Source organism: Garra rufa, chromosome 13 (assembly GCF_049309525.1).
Source record: "Garra rufa chromosome 13, GarRuf1.0, whole genome shotgun sequence".
Lineage (NCBI taxonomy): Eukaryota > Metazoa > Chordata > Actinopteri > Cypriniformes > Cyprinidae > Garra > Garra rufa.
In genome coordinates, this window is record NC_133373.1 from 33,999,223 (window position 1) to 34,024,687 (window position 25,465).

At 34.8% G+C, this 25,465-nt stretch overlaps 2 protein-coding genes across 2 annotated transcripts in view; one reads left to right on the forward strand and one right to left on the reverse strand.

Moving 5' to 3' along the window:
* The window catches only part of itpkb (inositol-trisphosphate 3-kinase B), a 43,693-nt gene extending 37,337 nt beyond the window's left edge, over positions 1-6,356 (reverse strand). The window contains exons 1-2 of the mRNA XM_073816782.1: positions 6,125-6,356; positions 1,755-2,997 (exon numbers count right to left, since the gene is read on the reverse strand). Of these exons, the coding sequence (XP_073672883.1) occupies positions 1,755-2,810 (1,056 nt within the window). The 5' untranslated portion in view covers positions 2,811-2,997; positions 6,125-6,356. The remainder of the gene's footprint in view (positions 1-1,754; positions 2,998-6,124) is intronic.
* A 6,287-nt stretch (positions 6,357-12,643) lies between these two features.
* Positions 12,644-25,465, forward strand: part of coq8aa (coenzyme Q8A, genome duplicate a) — a 36,498-nt gene continuing 23,676 nt past the window's right edge. Inside the window, exons 1-4 of the mRNA XM_073816384.1 lie at positions 12,644-12,749; positions 18,822-19,004; positions 20,850-21,188; positions 22,056-22,122. Of these exons, the coding sequence (XP_073672485.1) occupies positions 18,840-19,004; positions 20,850-21,188; positions 22,056-22,122 (571 nt within the window). The 5' untranslated portion in view covers positions 12,644-12,749; positions 18,822-18,839. The remainder of the gene's footprint in view (positions 12,750-18,821; positions 19,005-20,849; positions 21,189-22,055; positions 22,123-25,465) is intronic.

Genomic DNA, 25,465 nt, shown 5'->3' on the forward strand with positions numbered 1-25,465 from the left:
AGACTGTGATCCATCCTTAATGTAGGCTATATAAAGCAAAACGTTTTTCACAAATACTTATGCACATTTTTCTCTAAAAGTCATTAACTAGAATACATTATTCAGACCACTAAAGTAAGCATTAGAAAGCTCACTTTAATTGACTCTTCCCTGAATCCCAACCACATGTGGCTCTCATAGTGCGTCTGCCCTCCAAAACCAAAGCCATTCCATTGTAAATGCACATGTCCGGGAACAGCAAAGATTCCATCACAGAAGTTCAAGGCTATCGAGTAATCTCGCTCTTGTGATCACTGTGAATAGTTAAACAATCTTTTATGAGTGCTATCATTCCTCCAGATGGTACAATAGGATGTTTGCTCTCCTCCACTGTGTTTATAAGGAATAGACGTCACATCAAGGGACCTGCGGCGTAGAGCCTGTGTGGCAAGCAGAGCTACATTATTCTACAGCATAGTGTGAGGCCGGAGGACTGTGTGACATCTATGTCTAAACAATAAGCTCCTCTGTAACAGCACGCTAGCCGCAGGGTCTCTTGATGCGCCTGCAAGCGCGACATGCCTAAATAGGCGGGCCCACACATTCTCACGAGGGCAAACATGTCGCAGAGACGAGCGCAACCCCCTTGAAAGTGCGTCACACGTGTCACTTTTGCAGGATATATGAGTCCTTTATAGCTGCTAATCAGGTCTGCACGTTGCATTTGCTTATAATGAATGTTTCTGTTTGAAAAGCCATTACAAAATACTTATAACAAGTACAGTGTTTATTTCCATGTAACTACTTCGTTTGATGACAAGTCATGAATAAAATTGAGAGTATGAACCTATGGAACAGATGCTACCACACCGCTATTTGTTCCTCACTCTGCTTTTGTACTTTGTTTAAAGGGCGGCCAACTAAAGTCAGAGAAAAAAGTCCATCTGACAGCAGGACACAGAAGTACCTTTGTATCTGAGAATGTCAACAGTTACTCAGGGTGAATACAGACGAGCCCTAAGCAGGAAAGCGCAAGGACAGTGTGAATGCAATGGAAGAAGTCATGAATACACAACTTGTGAGACTGACCACTACGTGTATAAGCAATTCTAAGGTAAAATCTACACCCCTGAAAGTAATCCTGCCAAGGACAGTAACTGTAGACATCTTAAAAGCTTGTGTGTTTGATAGCAACAACACAACATTTCATAAGCTTTCCTGTAGTTCAAACAGTAAAGCATTGCACTACTAACACCAAGGTCATGGGTTCGATTCCCAGGGAATGGATGAACTGATAAAATATAAGCTACTGTACATTTGCTCTCCCAAATTGGAAACATATCAAACCACTGTCTTACAGAATCAGAGTAATTGAATTAAAAGGATGGCAGATTGTCAAAAGATGTGGCACAAAAGGCAATGTGTTGAGCCAGACATATAAATCAGACATCATGTGGAACCTAGTTCAAATCCCAATCCTGTCTGGCTTGTGCAAAAATTAGCGGGTACAATACCTTGTCACTGGGCAAAGGACTACTTTGACCTTATTTATCCCCTTTGGTAAATAAGGTGAAAGTAGTCCTTTTAGTACTTTTCACGCTGCTAATATGCACTTTTGGGGTCAAAAAGATACAAATTTGTCCCTTAAGCGGACTGTCCCAATGACAAGCTGTTGTATCCTTAAAAGTGCAAAATTTGTCAATTATCCACTATCCTGTCTACAAAAGCCAACAAATGAAGTATAAAAGAGAACAGCTTATAACATGTGGTCTTACCGCTTTCTGTTGTGTTTGCAGGAAGGCCGGAGACCGTTCTGTGTCGCTGGAAATATCGTCCTCTGATTCCTCCCAGGAAGAGGAGAATCCGGTTGACGAGGCAGAAGAAGAGGAGAGCTTCCTCAAGGCTCTGTACGGTTGAGGACTAACCTGGGGCTCCTTGCCCTCCCCACTGACCTCCATGCCGTGGTCCGTAATAATGACAGCGGGGATGGAGCCCACCTCTGGACTGACCCCGTCGGGATCTGCCTGGGTTTCTTTTGGCTCAGCTCCTGTCTTTGTCAAACATGTCTCAGTCCAAGATGCTGAGCACTTGTTGGCCTCTGATGAAGTCCTGGAATGATTGTCGGTAGGGCTGTCAGCTTCTCTCTTAGTTCCTGCTGATGTGCTCTCAAGTGGGCCGCCCTCTTCTGTATTTGGGTCAGCCCCATTCTTCTCCTCACCGCTGACCTGCAGCCCCTCCTCCATGCCGGAGAAGCGCTTTCCATTTTGCAGTTCTTTGGGGATCCCCGTTGTGTGATCCTTGATCTGCATCACAAATGTTTCCTCTGGGTTTAAGGAGAGATTCTGAACAGGGATAAAGTTCGGGGATGTTTTCCTGGAAATCCGCGGGCTCCGTTGAGCCTCTAGGCTATGAGCCCGAGCCGATATTTGGGCCTCAAAGAGGTCCACTTTCTTGTTCACCTCCACGTTCTGCAATTCCTTGTGGCGCTCAAGTTGCTGAGCGACACGCCGTTCTTCGTTCTCCTGTTCGTCCTCCAAGCCAGACCCACTCAGTCTTCGCACACGGCTTCCCACATGCACGCCCAGCGATTCCGGCCGTCGACATGGTGAACATGCCCTTTGGGGACTAACTGTTGGGAAGACGAAGGATTTTCCTGCTGACCCAGGGCTCAGGCTGCCGGGGCTATAGGGACCTCCACTTCCCCCCAGCACCGGGCTAAATGTAGAGCGACTAGGCACAGGGAGCACAGGCCTTCCTGTCCGAGGGCTGCTCTTATTGGTCAGGTTGTTGGGGTTCATCATTATTAGGCTGTTCAGAGCATAAGCTGCCATAGTGGCAGGCTGACTCTGTCCGCTTTTGCTCCCATTTAGGTCTACTCATCCAAAGTCCACTGGCCTTTGGAGCCAACCATTGTTAGGGGGAACCAAAGAAAGCTGACACGTGGAAGAAAATACAATCCCAGACTGCTTTCCTCATTCACATATTATATCCACTACTGGTTCATCCTTTAGCAGAGTGCTGAAACAAATCATAAGAGACAGTGAATATCAAGTTTTAATGGTTAGTGCAAAACACTAAGGCCTGGTTTCACAGACACGGCTTAGATTAAGCCAGGATTAGGCAATAGTTCAATTAGGACATTTAAGTCATTTTTATAAACGTGCTTAGAAAAAAACATTACTGGTGTGCATCTTGAGACAAAACAATGGCACTGATATATTTTAAGATCAATCAGTGCAATATTATTTCAGTTGAAATAGCTCAGACTTACATTTTAGTCTAGGACTAGGCTTAAGCCTTGTCTGTGAAACCGGGGGAAAATGTGATGGCTATGATAAAAAACAAGACTTTAAACATGAAGGCATTTCAGTAGGGATGTAACGATATCAAAATCTCATGATACGATAATATCGCAATATCAAGTCCACGACACAATATTTATTGTAATATTTACAAAAAAATAGTTTGTACATTTTAAAGTTAAATTCTTTTCTCTAATGCACTTTGAGAGTTCAAAATTAAGAGCTCCAACCCATGTTGTTATTTGCATTTACACTGGTGTTTTAGGAAGCTAAACTAATTTGAATATAATAATAATAATACCAACAATATCAGTAATAGCCATATATTGTTAAACAATTGCACTACAAAATACATAAAAAATGAATATTTCATAGGTATATTATTTTTGTATTACAATACTTCTTTCCTAATTTCTAAACTTGAAAGAGATACTTTGAATTTGGACTGCAGTAACGTTACCCATTTTAAACCACTAGCTGTCAGCAATTCATACACTTTTACGCTTTTATTTTGACGAAAACAGCAGTAGAGCTTTTATTTTGACAGAAAACTCCAGCTTCAGTGAAAACAGGCTTACAAAAATGCCCCTCACTTCAAATCTAGTGAAATGCTGTAATCATCTCCCACAAAAATAAAGCATAACTGGTGGCCGTTGCATTCCCAAACATTCGCTAAACTCAGTGTACATGCAATGAACGAGTTTACTGCACTGACTGTGAACTGAGCCATTCTGAGGTGTGGAAAACACTGGATCATGAGCTGAACGAAGTGCGCGCTTTACTTTGAAATGCGCAGCGAAAACATAGTTATTTTGGTTTTAGTTTGTTTGCCAGATACTGTGGCAAAGCATAATGGCCCAAAACACAACTTTAAAGGCATTTTATGTCTATAAGAAGTTTAAATATATTTTAAAAACTATATATGTTTTATAAAATGATTATACATATCATTGCATCCCTAAATTTCAGAAATGCAAAAGTGCAGGCTGACTGTTGTGGTCACTCTCGTCATAGTCATTTGCATTAAACAATTCTGCTAAAATACAGACAATAAATGTGTCTCATGTGAACACCTTACACTGATCACCAAAGATTCTTATAATTGTGTTGGTTTTGATTGCTATCAGGATGTTTCCGATGGCCTCTGCAGTGAGACACTGCCAACTGTTTTAGCAAGTTTCACTTGTCCTTCTGTCTAAGACTCACTCTTTTTGACTGAATATTCTTTACTAACATCACACTGCTTATTCAGTCAGGAGAGTCTGCATATTATGAACCCACAGTTTTAAGTGCGTCAGTCAGACAAAATACCTTTTTCCATTTGTAGAAATGTACACAGAGCTGCTCAAATATAACCTTTCAACACAACATAACCTTTTATGTCTTTGCCTGGAAAAGAAAATGACTGAGGGTGTAATACAATACAACTTCATGCAAAAAAAAAAATATACGAAATAGCGTAACACTTATATCACATTTAGTTCATCTTGCCAGTCTGCGAACGAAAAGATAATGGTGGACATCAATTCTCAAATACCAAAAAAGTACCTGTGTCTTTTTACTGTGCTAACAGCTGTGGTTGTGAGGCCTTAACACTGCTGATCATGAAACGTCTGAGGTATCCATTAGCTGCTTCCATTTATAGCAAAAGCATGGGAAAAAGTTTAGTTTAACTGGTGCACTGAAATTTGATTAACTCAAAGGCTGAGGCAAATGATTTTATAATGAACCAGAACAATTTCCTGCAACTTTTCCAATTATTTTTGTAGTTCAGGCAAATGATCCGAGGATCAACGCACACAAAGAAGCAGCAAAATACATCTGTATAGAAACTGTTTAGTTGCAAGTATACAATTTTCCTAAACACCCTGTCAAGATGCTCACCTTTCAGCAACCATCTGCGATGAATTCAGGATGAATTCGGCTGTTCGATTAAACAGCGATGCCTTTCGTAGAGTCAAGATAAACATCACATGTTTTGACAAAGAAGTCAGGTGGGACGGACACATTGTGCCCTGCATTTTAACTTGAGGGGGAGAGGTCAAGGTTGGAATGCACCTCCTCTTTCTCAACCCAACCACCACCCTTTTAAGTGATTTTTAACGGTCCATTATTGCTCTGACAATTCAAATGCCTCTTGAGGCATCCCACGTCACACTGTTTGTGTTTCACACCAAGTGTGATGTCTAAAAGCCTTTCACCATCACAAAGGACCATAAAGCACCAAAGGGCTAATATGAACTAATATGGTTTTAAAAAATGACTCTCGTGTGTGTTTAAGCATCTCAATAAAAGCCCTTCACTGAACTGCCCACTCTTCGGCATTCACTGAATTTGAATGAGCTGGAAAACACGTGGTGACTCTCTTGTGAACTCAGAAGAAGCATTTGTCACATTCTTATTCCAAGAAAAACTATATTCCATTGGGATTATCACTTGTTAACTAATGTATGAAAAGTAGAAGAACATAAATAGATAGTGAAGTTTCTTCTAGGACACAAATAACACTTCATCACAGTTCTTGCAGAGGTAGAACGCATTCATATACATTCACACACCTTACATTAAGTGTATACTAGGCAGTTCCATAGTATTTCAGAACAGCGGTATTCAAAACACACACTTTTCATTGTCATCTCTACTTTAGATGTCTCAGCAATCCCTTAATAATAGAAAACGCTTATATTATTACAGTGCTATATACTAAATAGATCTCTACTACTTCGTTACTACACTTCGTTTAGTCATATAGTTGAGTCTAACTGCTTTAAGTCTCCTCCTTCATGTAAATCGTTCTAAAAAGTAAACTTTTCCAGCATGTCACAGCAGAGTCGGATGCTTACCTACAAGCCTCCTTGTTGCAGACGCCGTTGTTTAAATTGTCGCTGAAGCGCGGATTCGCGGATTCGGGACACGTAGTAGAATAATAACTTGAGCTGCTCCGCTGCTGTTACATTCCAGGAGTTCTGTCGCCAATTTAAATCAATGTAACTGTGTTGCTGTGTATCACACGAGCTGCTCGACACCTCGCTTCAGAGCCGTATGTTTGTTTAATGTACAAAAGGCAGGAAGGAAGTTAAAATGACAGTGAGTCTGAATTCAACGGAACAGGCAGAGCCTCCCTGAGCTCTTTCGCACATTGAGCACAAGGGGAAGAACAAGGCTTGGTGTCTAAGACTTCAGCTTCAGCTCCATTTGATTTATTGCTTTATTTACTAGACTGTTGAATATATGGATGTTTGTTTGGTTTGTTGTTTTGTTTACACGTACTTTTACAAATAAAACCAGTAAAAAGTGGTTTGCACCCACCTGACGTATGTATGTTTTCATTTTGAGGCTATATAGAGTGAAACTATATTATAATGCAAATATCAGTTTAATTAATATTTAATTACTGTATTATAATAATATTCCTATATATATATATATATAAATATCATTTTTATTTATATTTATACAAATAATATTTGTGTTTGTATGTGTATAATATATATAAAATATATAATATAAATAATATAAAATTATATTATAATATATATAATATAAAATTACTGTATAAATACTGTATTTATATATTTATTGTATTATGTTTTATAATATATTCTGTTCATATAATGTGTATTTTATTGTTTATTTGTTTTTATTTATAAAAAACAAATGCAAATATTAATTTAAAATAAAAATACTGCATTTATATAATTATTGTATTATAATATATTAAATAATATAATATCAAAAAACAATACAATATATATATTAAAATATATAAATATATTTATTATAAATAATATATTATAAATAACTTAATATAATATCACTATGCCGTGTAAATACTGTATTTATACAATTATTTTATAATTTTATATTCTGTGATATACGTATTTTATTGTGTGTATGTTTTTATTTAAATGTGTGTCGATTTTTTAATTAAAAATACAAATATTCATTTAAAATAAAAATACTGAATTTATATAAAATATGTAAATATATATATATAATGTAAATAATATAAAATAATATATATTATAAATTATTTAATTACATTCAAATAATATACTGTATTTATATAATTATTGAATTATAATATATTCTATTTATGATTTTTATTTTGTATATTTGTTTTTATTTATAATATGAATATTTATGTGTATACATTTTTTATTAAAAATGCAAATATTTAAAATAAAAAACTGAATTTATATAATTATTGTATTATTATATATTAAATAATATAATATAAAATAATATATGTAATGTATATAAATATATATAATATAATATATATAAATACTATAAAATTGCTGTATACTGTATAAATACTGTATATAATTATTGTACGATAATATATATAATAATATATAATATATAATTTATTCTGTTCATATAATATATGTATTTTATTTTGTATATTTATGTTTTTATTTAGAAAATAAATATTTGTGTATAGATTCTTTTATATAAAAAAGCAAATATTTATTTAAATCAAAAATACTGATTGTATAATTATTGTATTATAATACATTAATATATTTTTATTTTGTGTATTTATGTCTTTTTATTTATTAAATAAACTTTTATGTGTAGTTTAATTATTACCCAATATTTTAAAGTGGGCATGAGTTATTTATATAACTTCTATACTCACTTTAAAATATTTATTATATAAAATATATATTAATTATATAATATAATATGTTAGTAGCATGTTTTAGAACAAAAATATCTTTCTTGCTCTCTCGCTCTATGCTTACATTTTTAATGTTTGATAGTCATTCTCAATCCAGAATATTCTTGCATCCTCGTTGTTAAACATTATATATTGTAGTTATATGAAAGTTGTTAATGAAACAGCCTGTATTTGTAGTTTAAATGACTCACCAGCAGAAGAAGGGTCTTAGCTCAATGGGAATGTCTTCTCTGATGTATGCTCATGAAAGCCATGAAAAACAGGCCTAGACTCTGTCTGAGGTAAGAAAGGCATAAAAAGCCAGTTCTTTACCTGGGGACTGACCTTCTAATATATAGTTCACCTACCACAACAATTCCTATTACTTCTCCCGATGTACAGTTTGATAAAATCGCTCTGATTTTCTCTCTTTCTCTCTGATGCACTGATGACCAGCCCCACTGAACAAAGGAAAGTGTGTCATATGCACGAGTAAAGTGGATGGAAAATATAATGCTTCAGTGGCCACTCTGATTTGAATGAGACAGGCTTGTAGATAGGTGGTATGAAAATTAATTTTCCATCCTCTATGATTGAGACGGGGTGCATGACCATGTTCAATAACAGGATTCCTTTCTTCAAAGTATAGAGCTGCCTCGGAGATCTTTCGAAGTTTCAGGATATGGGCAACAAGCGAGCCCTCAAGCCAACATAATTCATTTCCAACAACATTTCCCTATCAACTGCAGCGGCTATAAAGTCATGTCCGTGCAATCGTAGAGCTCATATATATGACATTTAAATGAGTTAGGAAGAAATTAGCTATACCCGCAATAAACTAAATAAGCGTTAAAAGACTAAATTGCACCATGATGGTCTTGCATTAAAACATGTTTTTTAAAATTACTTGGGAATATTTGAGTATTACATTGGTTGATGATTCAGCCAATGCAATTGGTTGCAGAAGTGTGGGAAATGGTGTCTATAAAGCTTTGCATATATCTAAACTTATGTTGATGCATCATTGCAAATGCTCATTTTCCCACACATTATGTAATGCCTACTAAATGTGTCAAGTTTTAGCTTACTGTATGTCAACATCTTGTACAGTAGGTAAGTTTGTTTTATAAAGTTTAATGTCCAGCTTCATCCAGTAAAGCACAACTTTGTCAACATGCAGGCCAGACAACCACAATATAGGTAACATAGAGACTAGTTTTACATGTTATTTATTGTAGAAATTGCCTTCGTCCAGTTAAATAAACAAACTAACAAATAAAAATGGATAACTGTTATCTAATATTTCAGGTCACTGCTCATCACAGAATAACACTATATAACATGTATGACACCTAGTGGTAAAACACAGTAAATGCTACTATATTTACATATTTTATTAATAAATGAGTAATATAATATACAATACCAGTCAGTAGGATTTGTTTTAATGCTTCTCTTGCGTTTATTTGATCCCAAAAACAGCAAAAACAATAAAATGAGTTAAAATAAATTCGTTTTACTATTTAAAATAAATGTTTTCTTTTTTAATATATTTTTAAAATTTAAAAAAATGTTTTTAAAAAATTAAAATGTTGCATTTTTTGCATAATTATACAGTCACATGATCTTTCAGAAATCATTCTAATATTCTGTTTTTTTTTTACATTTATTATTATTATTATTATTGTTTTTTTGATGAATAGAACGTTTAGAAGAACAGCATTTATCTGAAATAGAAATATTTTGTAACATTATAAATGTCTGTTAAAGCATATATATATAATATATATAATATATAAGGCTTATAAATCATGCACAATGAGTTTTTTTGAGGAAGTAAAAGTGTGCACAATCTCCTGTGAGGGCTAGGTTTAGGTGTAGGGTAGGTGTTAGGGCGATAGAAAGTACGGTTTGTACAGTATAAAAACCATTACGCCTATGGAATGTCCCCATAAAACATGTAAACCCAACAAGATTCTCTGAATTATCGCATTTTTTCGTATTTTCGAAGGAGCCAAGTGTGACTATTTTTTTTTTACCCTTTAACATATACGAATCATGTCACTGATTTTTTTGTGTACTCACATACCTAATGCAACAAAAGTCACCAAGTATCATCTCATTCTGATGAAGCTACGATTTTTAAAAATTCAAAACATAAATTTTTTCGGTCAAAAATGACCGAAGAGGCCCAGAGGGTTAATATATTCAAATAGAAAATAGTTAATTGAAATAGTAAAAATATTTAGAAATTGTTTTGCTGTACTTTGGATCATATAAACAAAGAGTATAGAATACCAAGAGGCGAAACTCTGTTGCTGTTTTGGTAACAGCCACTAGGTGTCGCTTCGGTAGCGCGGCCGCCATTCTGGAGTGAAAATTCCAACTGGACAACGGCACAGAAGCAGACAGAATGACAACGAAAAAGAAGTCAAAGTGGAAATAAAAGAACGCAATGACTGCAGGGAGGTAGTGTGTGACCTTAAAAAGTCACTCTACACTGTTGGATTTATTTTACGGATTAGAATTCGTCATATTTTACGCACCCAAAATTTTCACAGCCAGTTCAGAAGTGCAATAGACAATTTCTCAAATTAAGTCATCAGTAAATGTTATGACTACAGTAAAAGTTGTATTGTATTATTATATATGTTTTATGTTATCAATTGTGGAATCCAACATTACATTTGAGGCAGCCTGCTGTATTTTTATTTTATGCCACTTAATGCATTTACTATTACTATTATTATTTACTATTATAGGTCTGAAATATATATTGTATTTATACATTATATTGTACGTGTTAAACCCATGGATCACACTACAAATATCGATGATCTTACAGAACATGATTTATTGCTGTGTCTTTCATAACTAAATAATTAAATAATTTTCATGCTTTAACGGACATTAATATAAGATAATACTGCAAAAACAGTTTACTGTTAAGCTGTTATATTCCTGTCGTATATTTATTGTCTAAAATTCCCAATTTTTTGATGCATTCCTTAATTTAATTATATATTTTGGTATAAGTTCAGCGTTTATAATGCTAGAGCAAAGATTTTGCGAAAAATAAATGCAAGACAAAGTCTGTTTTTGATAATATACGTTATTTTGTGTTGTCATATTTTTTAATTGCATTAATAACAAAGGTTAGGATACGTACAAAACATAAAAAAATCCTTTTAATAACAAACGAGTTATGGTTTAATAATTAACAGAAGTAGCCTAATATAATACAAAAATTCTTAAGAAATAAACGGAAAGGAGTAAAAAAATATATATTTAAAAATGTTGTCATCGTTCAGGTTGTGTATTTTAGCTTTAAAGTACTTTTTTTTTAAACAAAGCTGCTGATATTTGCCATAGCGACAGCATGGAGGTAGTGGACTGCCGAGTGGCTTTCACTCCAAAATGGCGGAAGCGTAGGGCTGCTACTGGGCGGCGCTGTTGCAATGGAACGTTCTATTGACTTTCACTTCTTGTCAGTATATGTTCTTTGATATAAATGCAGGCTTGGTGAGCAGAAGAGACTTCTTTAAAGGGGCTATATGTAACTTTCTGAAATTTAAACTCGCGACTGACACCTGTGGCCAAAACACGGAACTGCTCTTCCTTTCTGCTCGCTCTTGCAGCGCGCGCTCGTACGTACACACTTCACAAGTCATCCGCTGCAAAGAAGTCAACATTATGTTTACAGAGGTAAGAACAGTCAAATACATATATTGTTTGAGAAACTAAGTTTGTTTGCAATATATATGACTAGCGGTGGTGGCAGAGTGATCTGAAACGTTTAACATGAACGCGCTTGACGTCACATCCGCAGACAGCGCGCGAAAAATCCGACCCGACAGAAAATAGGAAAAATAGGACACAGGCTAGGCTTATAGGTGAGCTGACAAGGTGTCAGTATGCTGAGTCATAAATGGTCAAATAAAAAGGCTATTGTTACGTGTATTTTGGGGAAAAAGTTACATAAAGCCCCTTTAAAAAACATTAAACATTTTACTGTTCAAAAACTTTTGACTGGTAATGATATAATATATATAATATAAAATAATACAGTTATTATACATGTGAGAGTCACTATTTATTCTCCTGTTGGACAGTATAAATATATTTATTTGTTGATTCGTATATTTTTGTTACATACGACATGCTTTTCAGTTTCTGTCTATTTTAGGGCAGTAATTGCCTCGGTTGTTAATGGTTTTGTGCCAACCAGGGGATTTTTAACCACTAGATGGCAGAAACAGTTCAAGTATGGACATTATGTTGTTTTGACTTTAAATTATGCATAATTTCAGCAGTATAACTTATTAGAAACTGCGATAGGAATCGCTTTTATACTCGTAATGCAACTAATAAATTAATAACTAATAATAAACAATCAAAACAGTGATCGCGTTAGAGCAAATTAATTCATTACTTTTTTTTCCTAAAACATTGCTATTAAAGCGCATCAGGCACTAGTTTACTATCACATAACATAACTGTTTAAATGTCCTTTGTTTTGAGTGTATTATATAAAATGTTTGTCCTTCGTCAGCATATATATGGTCAACTTTCGTTGAGTGAAAAGGAAAAGAACCAATAAAATCGCAGATAAAGTTTCTAAGCACCGCCTTCTTGCGGCCACGCGTCTACTGAGTAACCAATAGGAGGCCGCTGGAGGAAGAGGCAAACAGCTCTGTCAAGCACACTTGAGAAGGGTAAACAGCTCTCACCTCATGGACGCAGATCCAGCGCGAAAAGAGAGCTGGACAGTGAACACAGCCACATATTTGCAAATTCTGGGGGTGAGTACCAATAAAGAGCATTTCTCAGCGTGGTTAAAGTTATATTAACGCGTTTAAGTAACTGTGTGATCATCTGGAATAAAAAGAACGCGTGTTGTTTTGAAGTAACGTGTACTTTAGATCGCTGGCTAGCAGACGTGCAAAACACACGTGTCGTTTGTTGCATGTTTTCTTCCATACTTTGATCTGAATGTGAATAATATTTACTTCTTCTATTTTATTTCTGTGCATATAGATTGGTGAGGAAACACGTGCGTTGTGTATGTGTTTTGATTGTTTCCTCATGGTCATGGGAACATTATGTGCATTTATGTATTCCTTTAACCAAATAACGTTACCTCCACACAGTATTATTGTATGATCCGTTCATTATTGGTATGCAAAACTCTGTCAAAGCGCAAGGCCTGTTTACAGTATACATTTTCCCTTCCTCTTTAATATGCTCTAGATTGCAGGTGATATTCTGTGCCATGAAATCTTGCAAAACAGAAGTTGAAATATGGCATGCATGTTTGTTTGTTTGTTTGTTTGTTTGTTTGTTTGTTTGTTTGTTTGTTTTTTGAAAAGAAAAAAATCTTAATCAGTATTTATGTTGTTTTCCAGGAAAGATATCTAAACATCTAAACGTTTGATTGAGAGACTAGTTAAGGAATAAGCATACTTCCAAAAAGAAAAATATTTATTAAAACTAATGTCTAATTTTAGAGATGTTTTGTTTTCCTTTAAAAAAATAGAATACTGACTAAAATAAAACATTTAAAGGATATTTTGTGCAGTTAGTACACAATGCAAGCTCAGAGATGTTTTAATGTATTAACCAAATGAAATAAAGGCAGCTGTTGTGGAGATAGCCTCTTTGCAAAACCTGTAAGCCTTAAGCCAGATCTTTGTTTATAATCTTTTTTTGCAGAGCTGCTTGAATACTAAATGTCAGCACCGGCCTAGACTTTAACTTAAATGACCTGGCTGAAGGGCACAATTAATGAGGCTTGTTTTGATTTTGCATTATTGCTTCACAGCTACTGAGTCAAGCAGATGCCAGTTAAATTATAAAAATAATACATTTATAACTTAATTATGTTTATTTAGTTTAAATTTTAATCTAGTTATGTATATTTATAGATGTAATAATTCATTCACACATTTACCTGTGTTATCAGCCTTTATTGTGTCAACAATCCTGTTAGCATATTATTAACTAGGAACCATGTGCCACGGTTTTCGGTTCAGCAACTCACAACCTTACCACAACCAAGATAGAAAAGGGGTGTTTCCCCTAACTATGTGTCTGATTGGCTGTGATTTTCATTTCTTGTTTGGGTTCATGTATACTAGCGTGGCCTCTTGGTGATTTCCTGCCACAAGACCTACGTCTCGAAGCATATTTCAGCTTGTCATCATCACTCATTTTCCGCTTCTGTTTGACATAACTGTGATAGCCTTGGCATAGAAGAAGGTGTCTTAAAATGGCTGACATTTGTTGCTTGTTTTACAGTTATCTGTCTGACACCTCAGTGTGTGATGTATTAAGAGGCCTGTCCTGTTTTGGGGAGGAGCAGCCATTGTTTTGACCGTGAAGGAAATGAGAGGGCGTTGATAGTTGAAAGATATAAGATGGGCTGTCTGACAATGTCTTTGTAGAACTTTATGTACAGTTTTTAATATCATACACAGGCGTTTCACTGATTTGAGGCTTCATGGGTGTAATACATTTTTTGTGGTTAATGTGTGCTTTGTTTTAATCAAACATGCGAGCATTGATTGTAATCAAACATTGTTTTGGAAACCAGTGGTTGTAGAAGTCATGGTGTTTATTCATATTTTGCATATTGCAATATTGGGCTGTGGTTTGGATATGTCCAAATCATGCCTCTAAAGTGTTATGATCCTGGAGTATTCTTGTAGTGTTCCTGAAAATACACGCATAGAGGCCTGCAGCACGGGTGAATTGACTTCTGGGAGACTTTCCAGTAATTAAAAACCAAGTATGTTCATTCCTGAGTCTTCTGATGCTTTTTAAAATTCATTCTGCTAAGCTGAAAATAATTTACTGTTTGTAAATAACATTAAAAAAAAGGTGTGGACAACAAAAGTCAACTGTTGCATTTGATGCATCAGTAAATCATTAATGTTCACAAGCTATATAAGGCACACAAGTTACTTATGTGAATATATATATCGAAAGTTGTGACTCAGTTATTTTTATTTTATAAAAAAAAAAGAACTTTATACTTTTAAGCAAGGGTGCATTAAATTGATCAAAAGTGACAGTACATGTATTTATAAATAATGTTACAAAAGATTTCTGTTTAAAATAAATTCAGCTTTGCCATCAGAATACATTAAATATATACAATTTTTATTTTATTTTTTATATATTTATTTATTTTCAGTTTTTCATTGATTAAATTTAAAGATTCGGGTGATTTGCTTCTTTAAAAAAAGTATAATATTCTAAATGGTGTGTTAAAATGATACTGTAATGTTGGCATAAATATAGCTATTGTTGCTGATATGGTGTTAAAAAATGAATAAAAGCCTGCATTTATTTAATCCAACGTACAGCAAAAACAGTAAAATTTTAAAATATTTTTTACTATTTAAAATAACTGTTTTTATTTGAATATATTTTAAAATGAAATTTATTCCTGTGATTTCAAAGCTGAATTTTTAGCGTCAGTCACATGATCCTTCAGAATTCATTCTAATATTCTAATTTGCTGCTCAAACATGAATTATTATTATTATTATGTTAAAAACAGCTGAGTAGAATTTTCTCAGGTTTCTTTGATTAATAGAAAGTTCACATTTATAAGAACAGCATTTATCTGAAATAGAAATCTTTTGTAACATTATAAATGTCTTGATCATCCCTTTTGATTAATTTAAAGCATCCTTCTGTTCATCAAAGAATCCTGATAAAAATGTACTCAACTATTTTAAATATTGATAATAATAATTAAAAAAAACATGTTTTTTTGAACAGAGAGTAATGATACTGAAAATGTAGCTTTGATCACAGAAAATAATTACATTTTAAAATATATTCAAATAGAAAGCAGTTGTTTTAAATAGTAAAAATATTACAAAATTTTACTGTTTTTGCTGTACTTTGGATCAAATAAATGCAGGCTTGGTGAGCAGTTAGCTTAAAAATCTTACTGTTCAAAAACTTTTGACTGGTAGTGTATTTTAAATTATAATATTTTACAATACTACTTTTTACTGTATTTTTATTTAAATAAATCTTAAGCATAACACACTTCTCATGGTAAACATTTTTTTAGAATGGTATTGTACAGTACTTTGACCCATATCCAATGGAAGTCTGTATATTTAATTCTAAACTTGTTGCAATTGTGCCACAGTGTCTCTGAAGCTTAGGCAACACGTTTCTGTGTTAACCAACAGAGCGTTTAGTGTTTGCAATAAGCATTGTCAGTTTGACATGGTAAATGTCTCCGTTGCAAATATGCAGATATGTCCAGGCATGTGCGTGTGCGACCTCTCTTAGGTGAAACAGTACTAAATGCTGGTGTGTTGCCAAACTACACGTAGTTTACTTGATTAGGGTACAAAACATGGGTTTACTCACATTTGAACATTGAAAGTGTGTTAACATACGATTGTTTACACCCAGGGTAACTTTGAAAGCAGTTCCAGTTGTTCACTTGGAACACATTGTTTATCATGAATTTTGACATACGTTGCTAATGCTAATCCTCATAAACATTGTAGAAAGACTATGCAAACATCTGGTCAGTCAGTGTGGTTTATTGTGGATATCCAGACTGTATTTGAAATGAAAACAGAGTACTTCCTCATTTTCTAATGTCATATCATTCTGTTGGCTATTGAGGGATGATCATGTTGCTGAATTAAAGGAGAAGGTCACTTCCCCCTTGTCATCCAAGATGTTCATGTCTTTCTTTCTTCAGTCGCAAAGAAATAGTTTTTCGAAGACAACATTTCAGGATTTTTCTCCATATAGTGGACTTCTATGGTGCCCTGAGTTTGAACTTCCAAAATGCAGTTTAAATGTGGCTTCAGACGATCCCAAATTCAGTTGTAAACGATTCTAGCCAAGGAAAAAGGGTCTTATCTAGCGAAACGATCGGTTATTTAAAACAAAAAAAAAATTATACTTTTGTAATTGTAATGCTCTCCTGAACTGTATTCTGGGTTTAGGTTAGGTTATGGCAAAAAACTCTGATCCTATTTTTTCCTTCAACTTCAAAAATCAGTTTAGAATCATCCTACATTGCTGCAGAAGTACCAACCCAGTGTTTGCAAAGTGAACACGCAAAGAAGATCAAACACCCTTTACAAATTAGGTAAAAAAGCAATTTTGAAGTTGGAGAACATGAGATGGGAGTTTTTCGATACCCTAACTGTCTTAAACTGGACAAAAACATAGTTCATGGAGAGCAAGACAAGCGTTTGAGGTTAAAAAGTATATATAAATTGTATTTTCTTTATGAAAATAACTGATCGTTTCGCTAGATAAGGCCCTTCTTCCTCAGCTGGGATAGTTTACAACCACATTTGGGATCGTTTGAAGCTGCATTTAAACTGCATTTTGGAAGTTCAAACTCGGGGCACCATTGAAGTCCACTATATGAAGAAAAATCATGAAAGGTTGTATCAGCGATTTCTAGCCTAAAACATAAAGTGTCAATTTCAGCTGACCTTTCTTCACGATCCGCTCGCTGCCTGCCCCATTAATTGTCTGTGAAAAAAACGCGTCTCTCTGGTCAGCCTAGGGTCCGAGATATGCCAACTTTCGCTCCGCCTCCCTCACATCCCTGCACCAGTAGGAAAGTCCACAACACCAAACCCCTGACGCTGATTGGTTGGAACACTGTTTGTTTATGTGTGGAAAGGTTGGTAGTGCCGATTGTTTTTTTTTGGCATATCTCGGACCCTAGGCTGACCAGAGAGACGCGGTTTTTTCACAATTTATGGGGCAGGCAGTGAGCGGATCGTGATGAAAGGTCAGCTGAAATTGACACTTTGTTTTAGGCTAGAAATCGCTGATACAACCTTGAAATGTCTTCCTCAAAAAACAATTTCTTTACAACTGAAGAAAGAAAGTCACAATTATCTTGGATGACAAGGGGTATGTGACTACAGTGTTACAAAACATTGAATTTTGACCTGTTTTCACACATGAGGTGTGTTTATAACCTGCCAAGTTGCTCAAGGTATTATTGAGAGCCTTTTCCTTGTAGGCAAACCTTTACCTCAGAAACGAGGCCAAGTTTAAAGCCCTTTATTTACAGGAGAGTCATGCTCTTATCCAGCCCCTCCCCTCGGTTAAGCTTATTTGTGTCTGCGCTCCGAAGCCTCAGAGTTAACTGGTTCACAACCGCTTGCGTTTTCCATCTTGCTGTGTAAGTAAAGAGCGTTTTATAGCGGGGAGCTGGCGGAATACAAAATAACCCATTCGTTGTGAAGTTTTACAGTAGCACTTAGATTGAATCGCGAGGTCATCGCTCCTCATATGCTTCTTGTGATTGACTCAGTGTCTGCAGCCACTTTGTAAGACTGTCAGTCATTGGTGAAAAGCTTTGACACTTGTCTCATCATGAAAACGTTTAACCTTTGGTAAAGCTGCCAAGAGCTGTGATAACAGCTGTTTTGATGGCTGATGACACTCTGGTGTTGATTCCAAGAGACAACATTAAATCTTAGAGTCACTATTAAATATATAAACATGTACATCCCATTATTACACTTGTATTATTCATGTTTTTGCTTGTACGTTACACTCCACACTACACCACATCGGTGTCTCTGCACCTACAAAAAAATTTCTGGTAATGCTTATACTATGGTAGTACAACAAAATATTTACCATGTAAATATCATGGTACTGTATGTCATTATGGTAATCATTCAGTACAATGGTATATATCAACGTATCATAGTATTACCCACTGATTATACCATAGTAACAGTTTTTTTTTTTACATTTTTAACTACATGAAATTAGTGTGACTGTGTCATTGTTGGTTTAAAAACGGTTGAGGCTGAGGCTATTGAATCACTTCCTTTTCTCCTGCACTTTAGGTGTAAAGAGGAACCATCATGGCAGGCGACATGTTGTTGCTGATGAGGGGCCTAGCCAAACTCAGCCAGGCCGTGATTGAGACTCAGGCCGGCTCTCTGCGTGGTAGTGGTTTCCAAGTGGTGAGCCAGAGCATGCAAATGACGGCTGAACAGGGCATGAGCGTGGCCATGCAGAAGATCCAGGTGGGTACCTCTATGAATTATATTAGTTTCTGTTATAAAATACATGGTTGTGGCTATAAATTTAGATTGGATGAGAAATGTTTGATGGCGTTGTAAAATAGGCAATGTACCTGTGACAATGCATCAGTTAAATTTTATAGTTATGAAACAAGTCGATACAAACCGTTGCTGTAAACAGCCCATTGTTATTAGTTTTTTTTAATAATTACAATAATCATAGTAATAATAATTATATTTATTAAATAGATTATAAGCATGGATGCATTAAGACATATAATGTTACAAAAAAAGGTATAAAAATGTTATTTTTTTTGACTGAAAATACTTAAAAACATGTATCGCAGTTTTTCCCAAAATATTAAGCAGTACAACTGTTTTGAACATTAATAACAAGAAGAAATGTTTCTCAAGCATTAAATTAGCATATTAGAATGATTTCTGAAGAAAAATGTGACGCTGAAGACTGGAGTAATTGCTGCAGAAAATTCACAGGAATAAATTACATTTTACTTTTTATCATTTTATAAATTTTTCGTCTTCTGAGAAGCATGTAAGTATCTCCTGTTGCTTCTAAAGTGCAGTACTAAATGGAAAAAAAAAAAAGATATTTAGGCAAAATAAGAAAAATGTACACGTCTTCATTCTGTTCAAAAGTTTTCACCCCCTGGCTCTTAATGCATCGTGTTTCCTTCTGAAGTATCAGTGAGGATTGGAACCTTCTGTAATAGTTGCATATGAGTCCATACTCTAAGTTGTTCTCAGTGTGAAAAAATGGATCTCAGAATTATTGTTGGAAAGGGTTCTACACAAAAATGCTGATAAACCAAATCAATTGTGGGACCTGAAGGATTTTTTTCCTGAAGAACAGCGGGTAGTTTAACTGTTCAGGACAAACAAGAGAATCATGAATAACTATCGCTAAAAAAAACAACCCTGTATTTTGCAGATTCTGTAACATTTTGCAGATTTTGTAAACTTTTGACGATTAATTGTTTGACAGCCCTATTTAAAATGTATTAAAATAGGAAACAGTTATCTTGTAACATTTTGCAAATTACTTTATTTTTGATCAAATAAATGCAGCCTTGGTGAGCATGACAGACTTTTTTCAAAAATATGTTTAAAAAAATCTTACTGACCCCAAAATTTTTAATGTTAATGGATACAATTCATTGTAACAATAACAAAGTTAATTATATTTATTTTCTATACTGTTAATAATATATATATATATATATATATATATATATATATATTTATTTATTATTATTATGATTTATATATTGAACATTGGTAGTCTTTATCAGGTTGCTTTTGAAAACACCATAAGCTGCAATAAGCCACCCCAAGCTGTTTTATTTTGTTTACACCAAGGCCTTTCGTGACTCATTGCTTTAGTGTATTACAGTTGCATGCATCTGTTATTGTCTAACTTATCACCAGTATGGTTTTGTCTAATCCATCGTGCACTATAATGGTGTTGAGTTGCACCTCTTGTTGTTTTTCTCCACAACACATCTAAGGTATTGTAACTCCCAACAATACAATTATGCAAATGAAATTTAGGCCTACCTGGAGATTAGATTACTGCCTTCAAGAGCATAGGAGTACTGTGTGTGCTGCCAAGCTATTTGTGCTATCAAAGCCTCTGGAACTGATTGTGCATGTCAGAGTGTTTTGAAATTTCCTTATCATACATCAGAAATGCATATCCTCATTTCTTCCTGTGAAATGTATTACATTGTGTCTAATAGCACTATGCCTATATGTACAATTGCAGCATTTATTTATTTCAGATGTGGGGAAGCACATGAAATAACTAAAAGATGTCGCATCTTTTTTTAGGAGTTCACAGGTGGTCAGCAGGGTGTTTCTGATTTCAACGCAGACATGGACTCCAAGTATGACTTCACAGCTTCAGAGGAGAACTTTGAGAGCAAAGCACAGGGAGGTTTGGACAGTGATTCAGTTTTCAGGGACGCTAACACAGGTGCTACGCACACATACGGCCAGGCCTCAGGAAAGTCAAAGCTGTTCGAAGGTTACAAGGACCCTACGAGCCAGTTTACTGGACAAACGCGGTCCTATCACCAGGACCACTCTTCCGTGGGAGGAATCACAGCTGAGGACATAGAAAAAGCCAGGGAGGCGAAGCGAAATGGCTCCAAACCACATAAACAAATGGTACAGGCAACCTTTTCCAATCCTTCATCACCCCTGAGTAACTAGACATTTGTTCCATCTATATATGTCATGCATTACAGAGGACAATAATAGTGCAAATGCAACTTGTTTGTTACTCCTAAAGTTAGTATTTGATTTGCCTATATAGACACAGAGGCTGAAAAATAAATAACTTTGGAGTTTGTTGAAGATCCGATGAAATGTTTGGATGAGTGCAGGTTACAGCTGCTGCTACAAAGGAAAAAAACTAAGTGCAATCATCCCTTCTTTCATTCTTTCTTTAAATAAAACTGTCAACTTGAGGAACCATGGTTAGCTTCTTGCTATTGATGCTTGGAGGTGGATGGTATTTGTAATTTAGGGACAGAGGACAATCTCAGTGTAGTTTTATTAGACCAAAACATTGTGTGGTACAGGATAAGTAATATAAGACCCTATATCAGTAATATAGGCCAGAAAAGAGACTATTTATAAATATATCTATATATATCTGCAGAGCCAGATTTTTTTATATATATATAATTTTGAGTTAAAAAAGAAGCCAGAAATCATGTTAAAGGGATTGTTTACTCAAAAATAAAAATTCTGTCATTAACTACTCACCCGTTACTACTTCATTCATATTCGTAACACAAATATAGATATTTTTGATGAAATCCAAGAGCTTTCTGACCCACCATGGACAGTAAGAGTCCTACCACATTCAAGGCCCAGAAAGGCCTCATTTTTGGGTGAACTATCCCTTTAAGTGTCTAGTAGTTTAAAAAAAAATGACACTTCATACTTAGAAGTACATAACACAGTGAAACACTGTAAATGCATCTTGTTCCCTGCTGTCTACAGTGTGTTTGTTCTTTCCTGCTGTAGCTTAGTGAAAGAGCAAGAGAGCGGAAGGTACCAGTCACACGGCTTGGGAGACTAGCGAATTTTGGAGGTAAGGTTACTAAAATTATGTATTTATGTATATGTATGTACAGTACTGTTTAAACGTTTGGGGCTGATATAGAATATTTGTGAAAAAAGTCACCCATGGTCACCATGGCTGCATTTATCTGATCGTAAATTAATATAGTAATTCATATTTTTACTATTTAAAAAAAAATATATATATATATTTATTTATTTATTAAAAAAACCAAATTATCTTAATTTATTAATTTAAAAAAATAATATTTTAAAGGAACATGCCACTATTATTTTCCAACTGGCTCATAGTACAACCCTAGAGTAAAACAGTTGAGTTTTTTCCCGCCTTCGATTCCATTCAGCCGATCTCCGAGTCTGGCGGTAGCACTTTTAGCATAGCTTAGCATAGATCATTCAATCTGATTAGACCGTTAGCATCTTGCTCAAAAATGACCAAAGAGTTGCGATTGAAGAGTTGAAAAGTAGCCATTTTCTAGGCTGATATGACTTGGAACTATGCTCTCATTCTGGCGTAATAATCGAGGAACTATGCTGCACCAATGGCACGGCAGCAAAGTTCCTTGATTATTACGCCGGAAAAATTTTACTTTTTCAATTGCAACTCTTTGGTAATTTTTGAGTGAGATACTAACGGCCTAATCAGATTCAATGATCTATGCTAAGTGTTACCGTCAGACCCGGAGATTGACTGAATGGCTCTGAAAACGGTAAAACTCAACTGTTTAACTCTAGGGGAGCTGGAAAATGTGCCTATTTTCAAAAATAGTGGTGTGTTCCTTCAACAAATTTCATTAAAATCGTTCTAATATGCTAATTTGGTGCTTGAATATCTTATTAGTATCGGTCTTCTAAGAATCCAGTTTCCACATAAAAACACTAAGTTTAAAATAACAATTCTTTTTAACATTATAAATCTATTTACTGTTGTCACTTTTGGTCAATTAAATACAGTCCTTGCTGAATAAAAGTATTAAATGGATAGCTAACTCAAAAATTAAAGCTCTTAACATTTACTCACTTTAAGCTCTTTTAAACCTATATGAATTACTGACTTTATAACTCGCAACAGTGAGTTTATATCAAGTAATTCTCAGAAAAAAAATCTGAAATGTGAGAATTCTGACTTTATAACTTGCAATTGCCAATTGTTTGGTTAGCAACATTCTTTTACGTTCAGCAGAAGAACGAAACTCAAACAGTTCTGGAATGAGTGGAGGGCAAGTAAATAACAATTTAAATTTTTGGGTGAACTGTCCTCTTAATTTACCTTTTTTTTTTTTTTTTTTTTTTTTTTTTTACTGACCCTCATGTGCGACACTTTCAGATCACATGGCTAGCTGAATATTTTACACTTACTAACTCTCTTGTTGCTAGACTCTTTCATTGGAGGAATAAATTAAGGATGGATTACAGTAATTGGGGCATTTCTACAATACCATCGGTAACTGAAAACCTTTGCTTTTGCATGATGCATCCAAACCAACGAGCAAAGACCACAAGTCAGAGTTAAAGTTAGCACAGAGCCTGTGTTTCCAAATATAGCAAATAGACTTAGTGTATGTTGTCTAATTCTGAAAGCCATTTTTTTTCGATTGGTATATTTGGCTTTCTAGGTTGCTGTCCTTTCTGGCACTGTTTTTCATGCTCTGATCCAAGGCTGGTTCAAGAGAGTTGCGTCCCTCTCCTCATACAGCATGTTAGAGCCAGATTGAGGGCTCAAGGTTAATCTGCATTTTAACCAGTAATATCGTAGACTGCGGCTGCCCCTGCTTTGGATTATGGGACAGAGCTTAACCGGTCTGGGAATGTGCCTCACCTGTTTCCCCCTGAGATGGAGCGTCCCATTCTAGTGTGTAACTTTACCCGCTTTTGTTCTTTCAATGACAGTCAACTAATCAACTAATTCTCAGAGGACTAGCGCTGAATACAGTTACAGACAGCAAATGGATGGATATAGCCAAGGGTTTGGAGTGAAAAGTGCTGTCACATGGGAAAATTAAACACTGGTGGTCACAGTAGCTTTCTGTCAGGTTCACTGCATGCTAGTTTTCCACTGACGTACACTAATTGAGACGTTAAACATATATGTGCTCTCATCTGCTGTTGGTGCGTGTGCATGTTGGATGATATGTCGGAGTGTTTGTTATCAGATTGAACTCTTATCCACCACCGTTACAAGAAAACATGTTTGGACACCTGTTTACTACAAGCCCATATGTGTATATTTGCAGTGACCTGTACATATGACAGGGTACTCGCAGTCAGCGTTCTCTAAACCACTGAAGCATTATGGGATTGTGTATAAAGGGAATGTGTTGACAAGTGTTTATGTGTTCTAGGGATCAAAGATACCGAGTCTGTTCAAGATAACTTTTGTGGCATCCAGTTTGCAAGAGTGTTAATATTATATAGTGTCTAAGCAAATTTAGAGGCCATAAGCATTACAACAAATTATAGTTAAATATTGATTAACAGTATTATTTTTATTAGAGTATTTTATTATTATTATTATTATTATTATTATTTTTATTATTATTATTATTATTATTATTATTATTAACAACAACAACAACAGCAAAAATAGAAATAAATTTAAAGTATCAATGTTAATTAATGGAATATTTGGTTGAATATTTTAACAATATAAAAAGTAATGTTTATATTTGTTAAATTGGCTTAACTTCTTATTAATTTTGTGATTTATTGTTATTTAATAATTAATTTAACCATGTAAAAAAAATCATAAAGGAATAGTTCACCTAAATATAAAAAAATTCTGTCATTTACTAACCCTCAAGTTGCTTTAAATCTGTAGGAGTTATTTTGTTTTGTTGAACACAAAAGATGATATTTTAAAGAATGTGGGTAAGCAAACAGTTTGTGTTCCCTGTTGATATCCATAGTATGGGGAAAAATCACTATGGAAATCAATGAGGAACTGAAACCGTTTGGTTACCCACATGCTTTAAAATGTCTTCTTTTTTGTTTGACAGAAGAAAGAAGTTCATACAAGTTTGGAACAACTTCAGGGTGACAATTTCATTTTTCGCTGAACTATCACTTTTATAGATGTTTTGTTTTCCATAGAAATGCTTGTCATGTTACAGAATTAAAAGTATTTTGTTACTAATACTAACAGTAGACAACATTATTTGTGTTTGAATATTGTGATTTGTATGTAGTTGTTGCATTATAAACTAGTTTAATGTAATGGGTGTATCTGACCTTTGTCCTGACCTTGACCTCACTCCTGGACATGAGCTATCCAGGCTCTTTCTCTGGCTCCTTTCCTCTAGCTCTCGTTGGATAGTTAAATATAGTGATTAATTGCGTCCGAGAATAGTACCCAT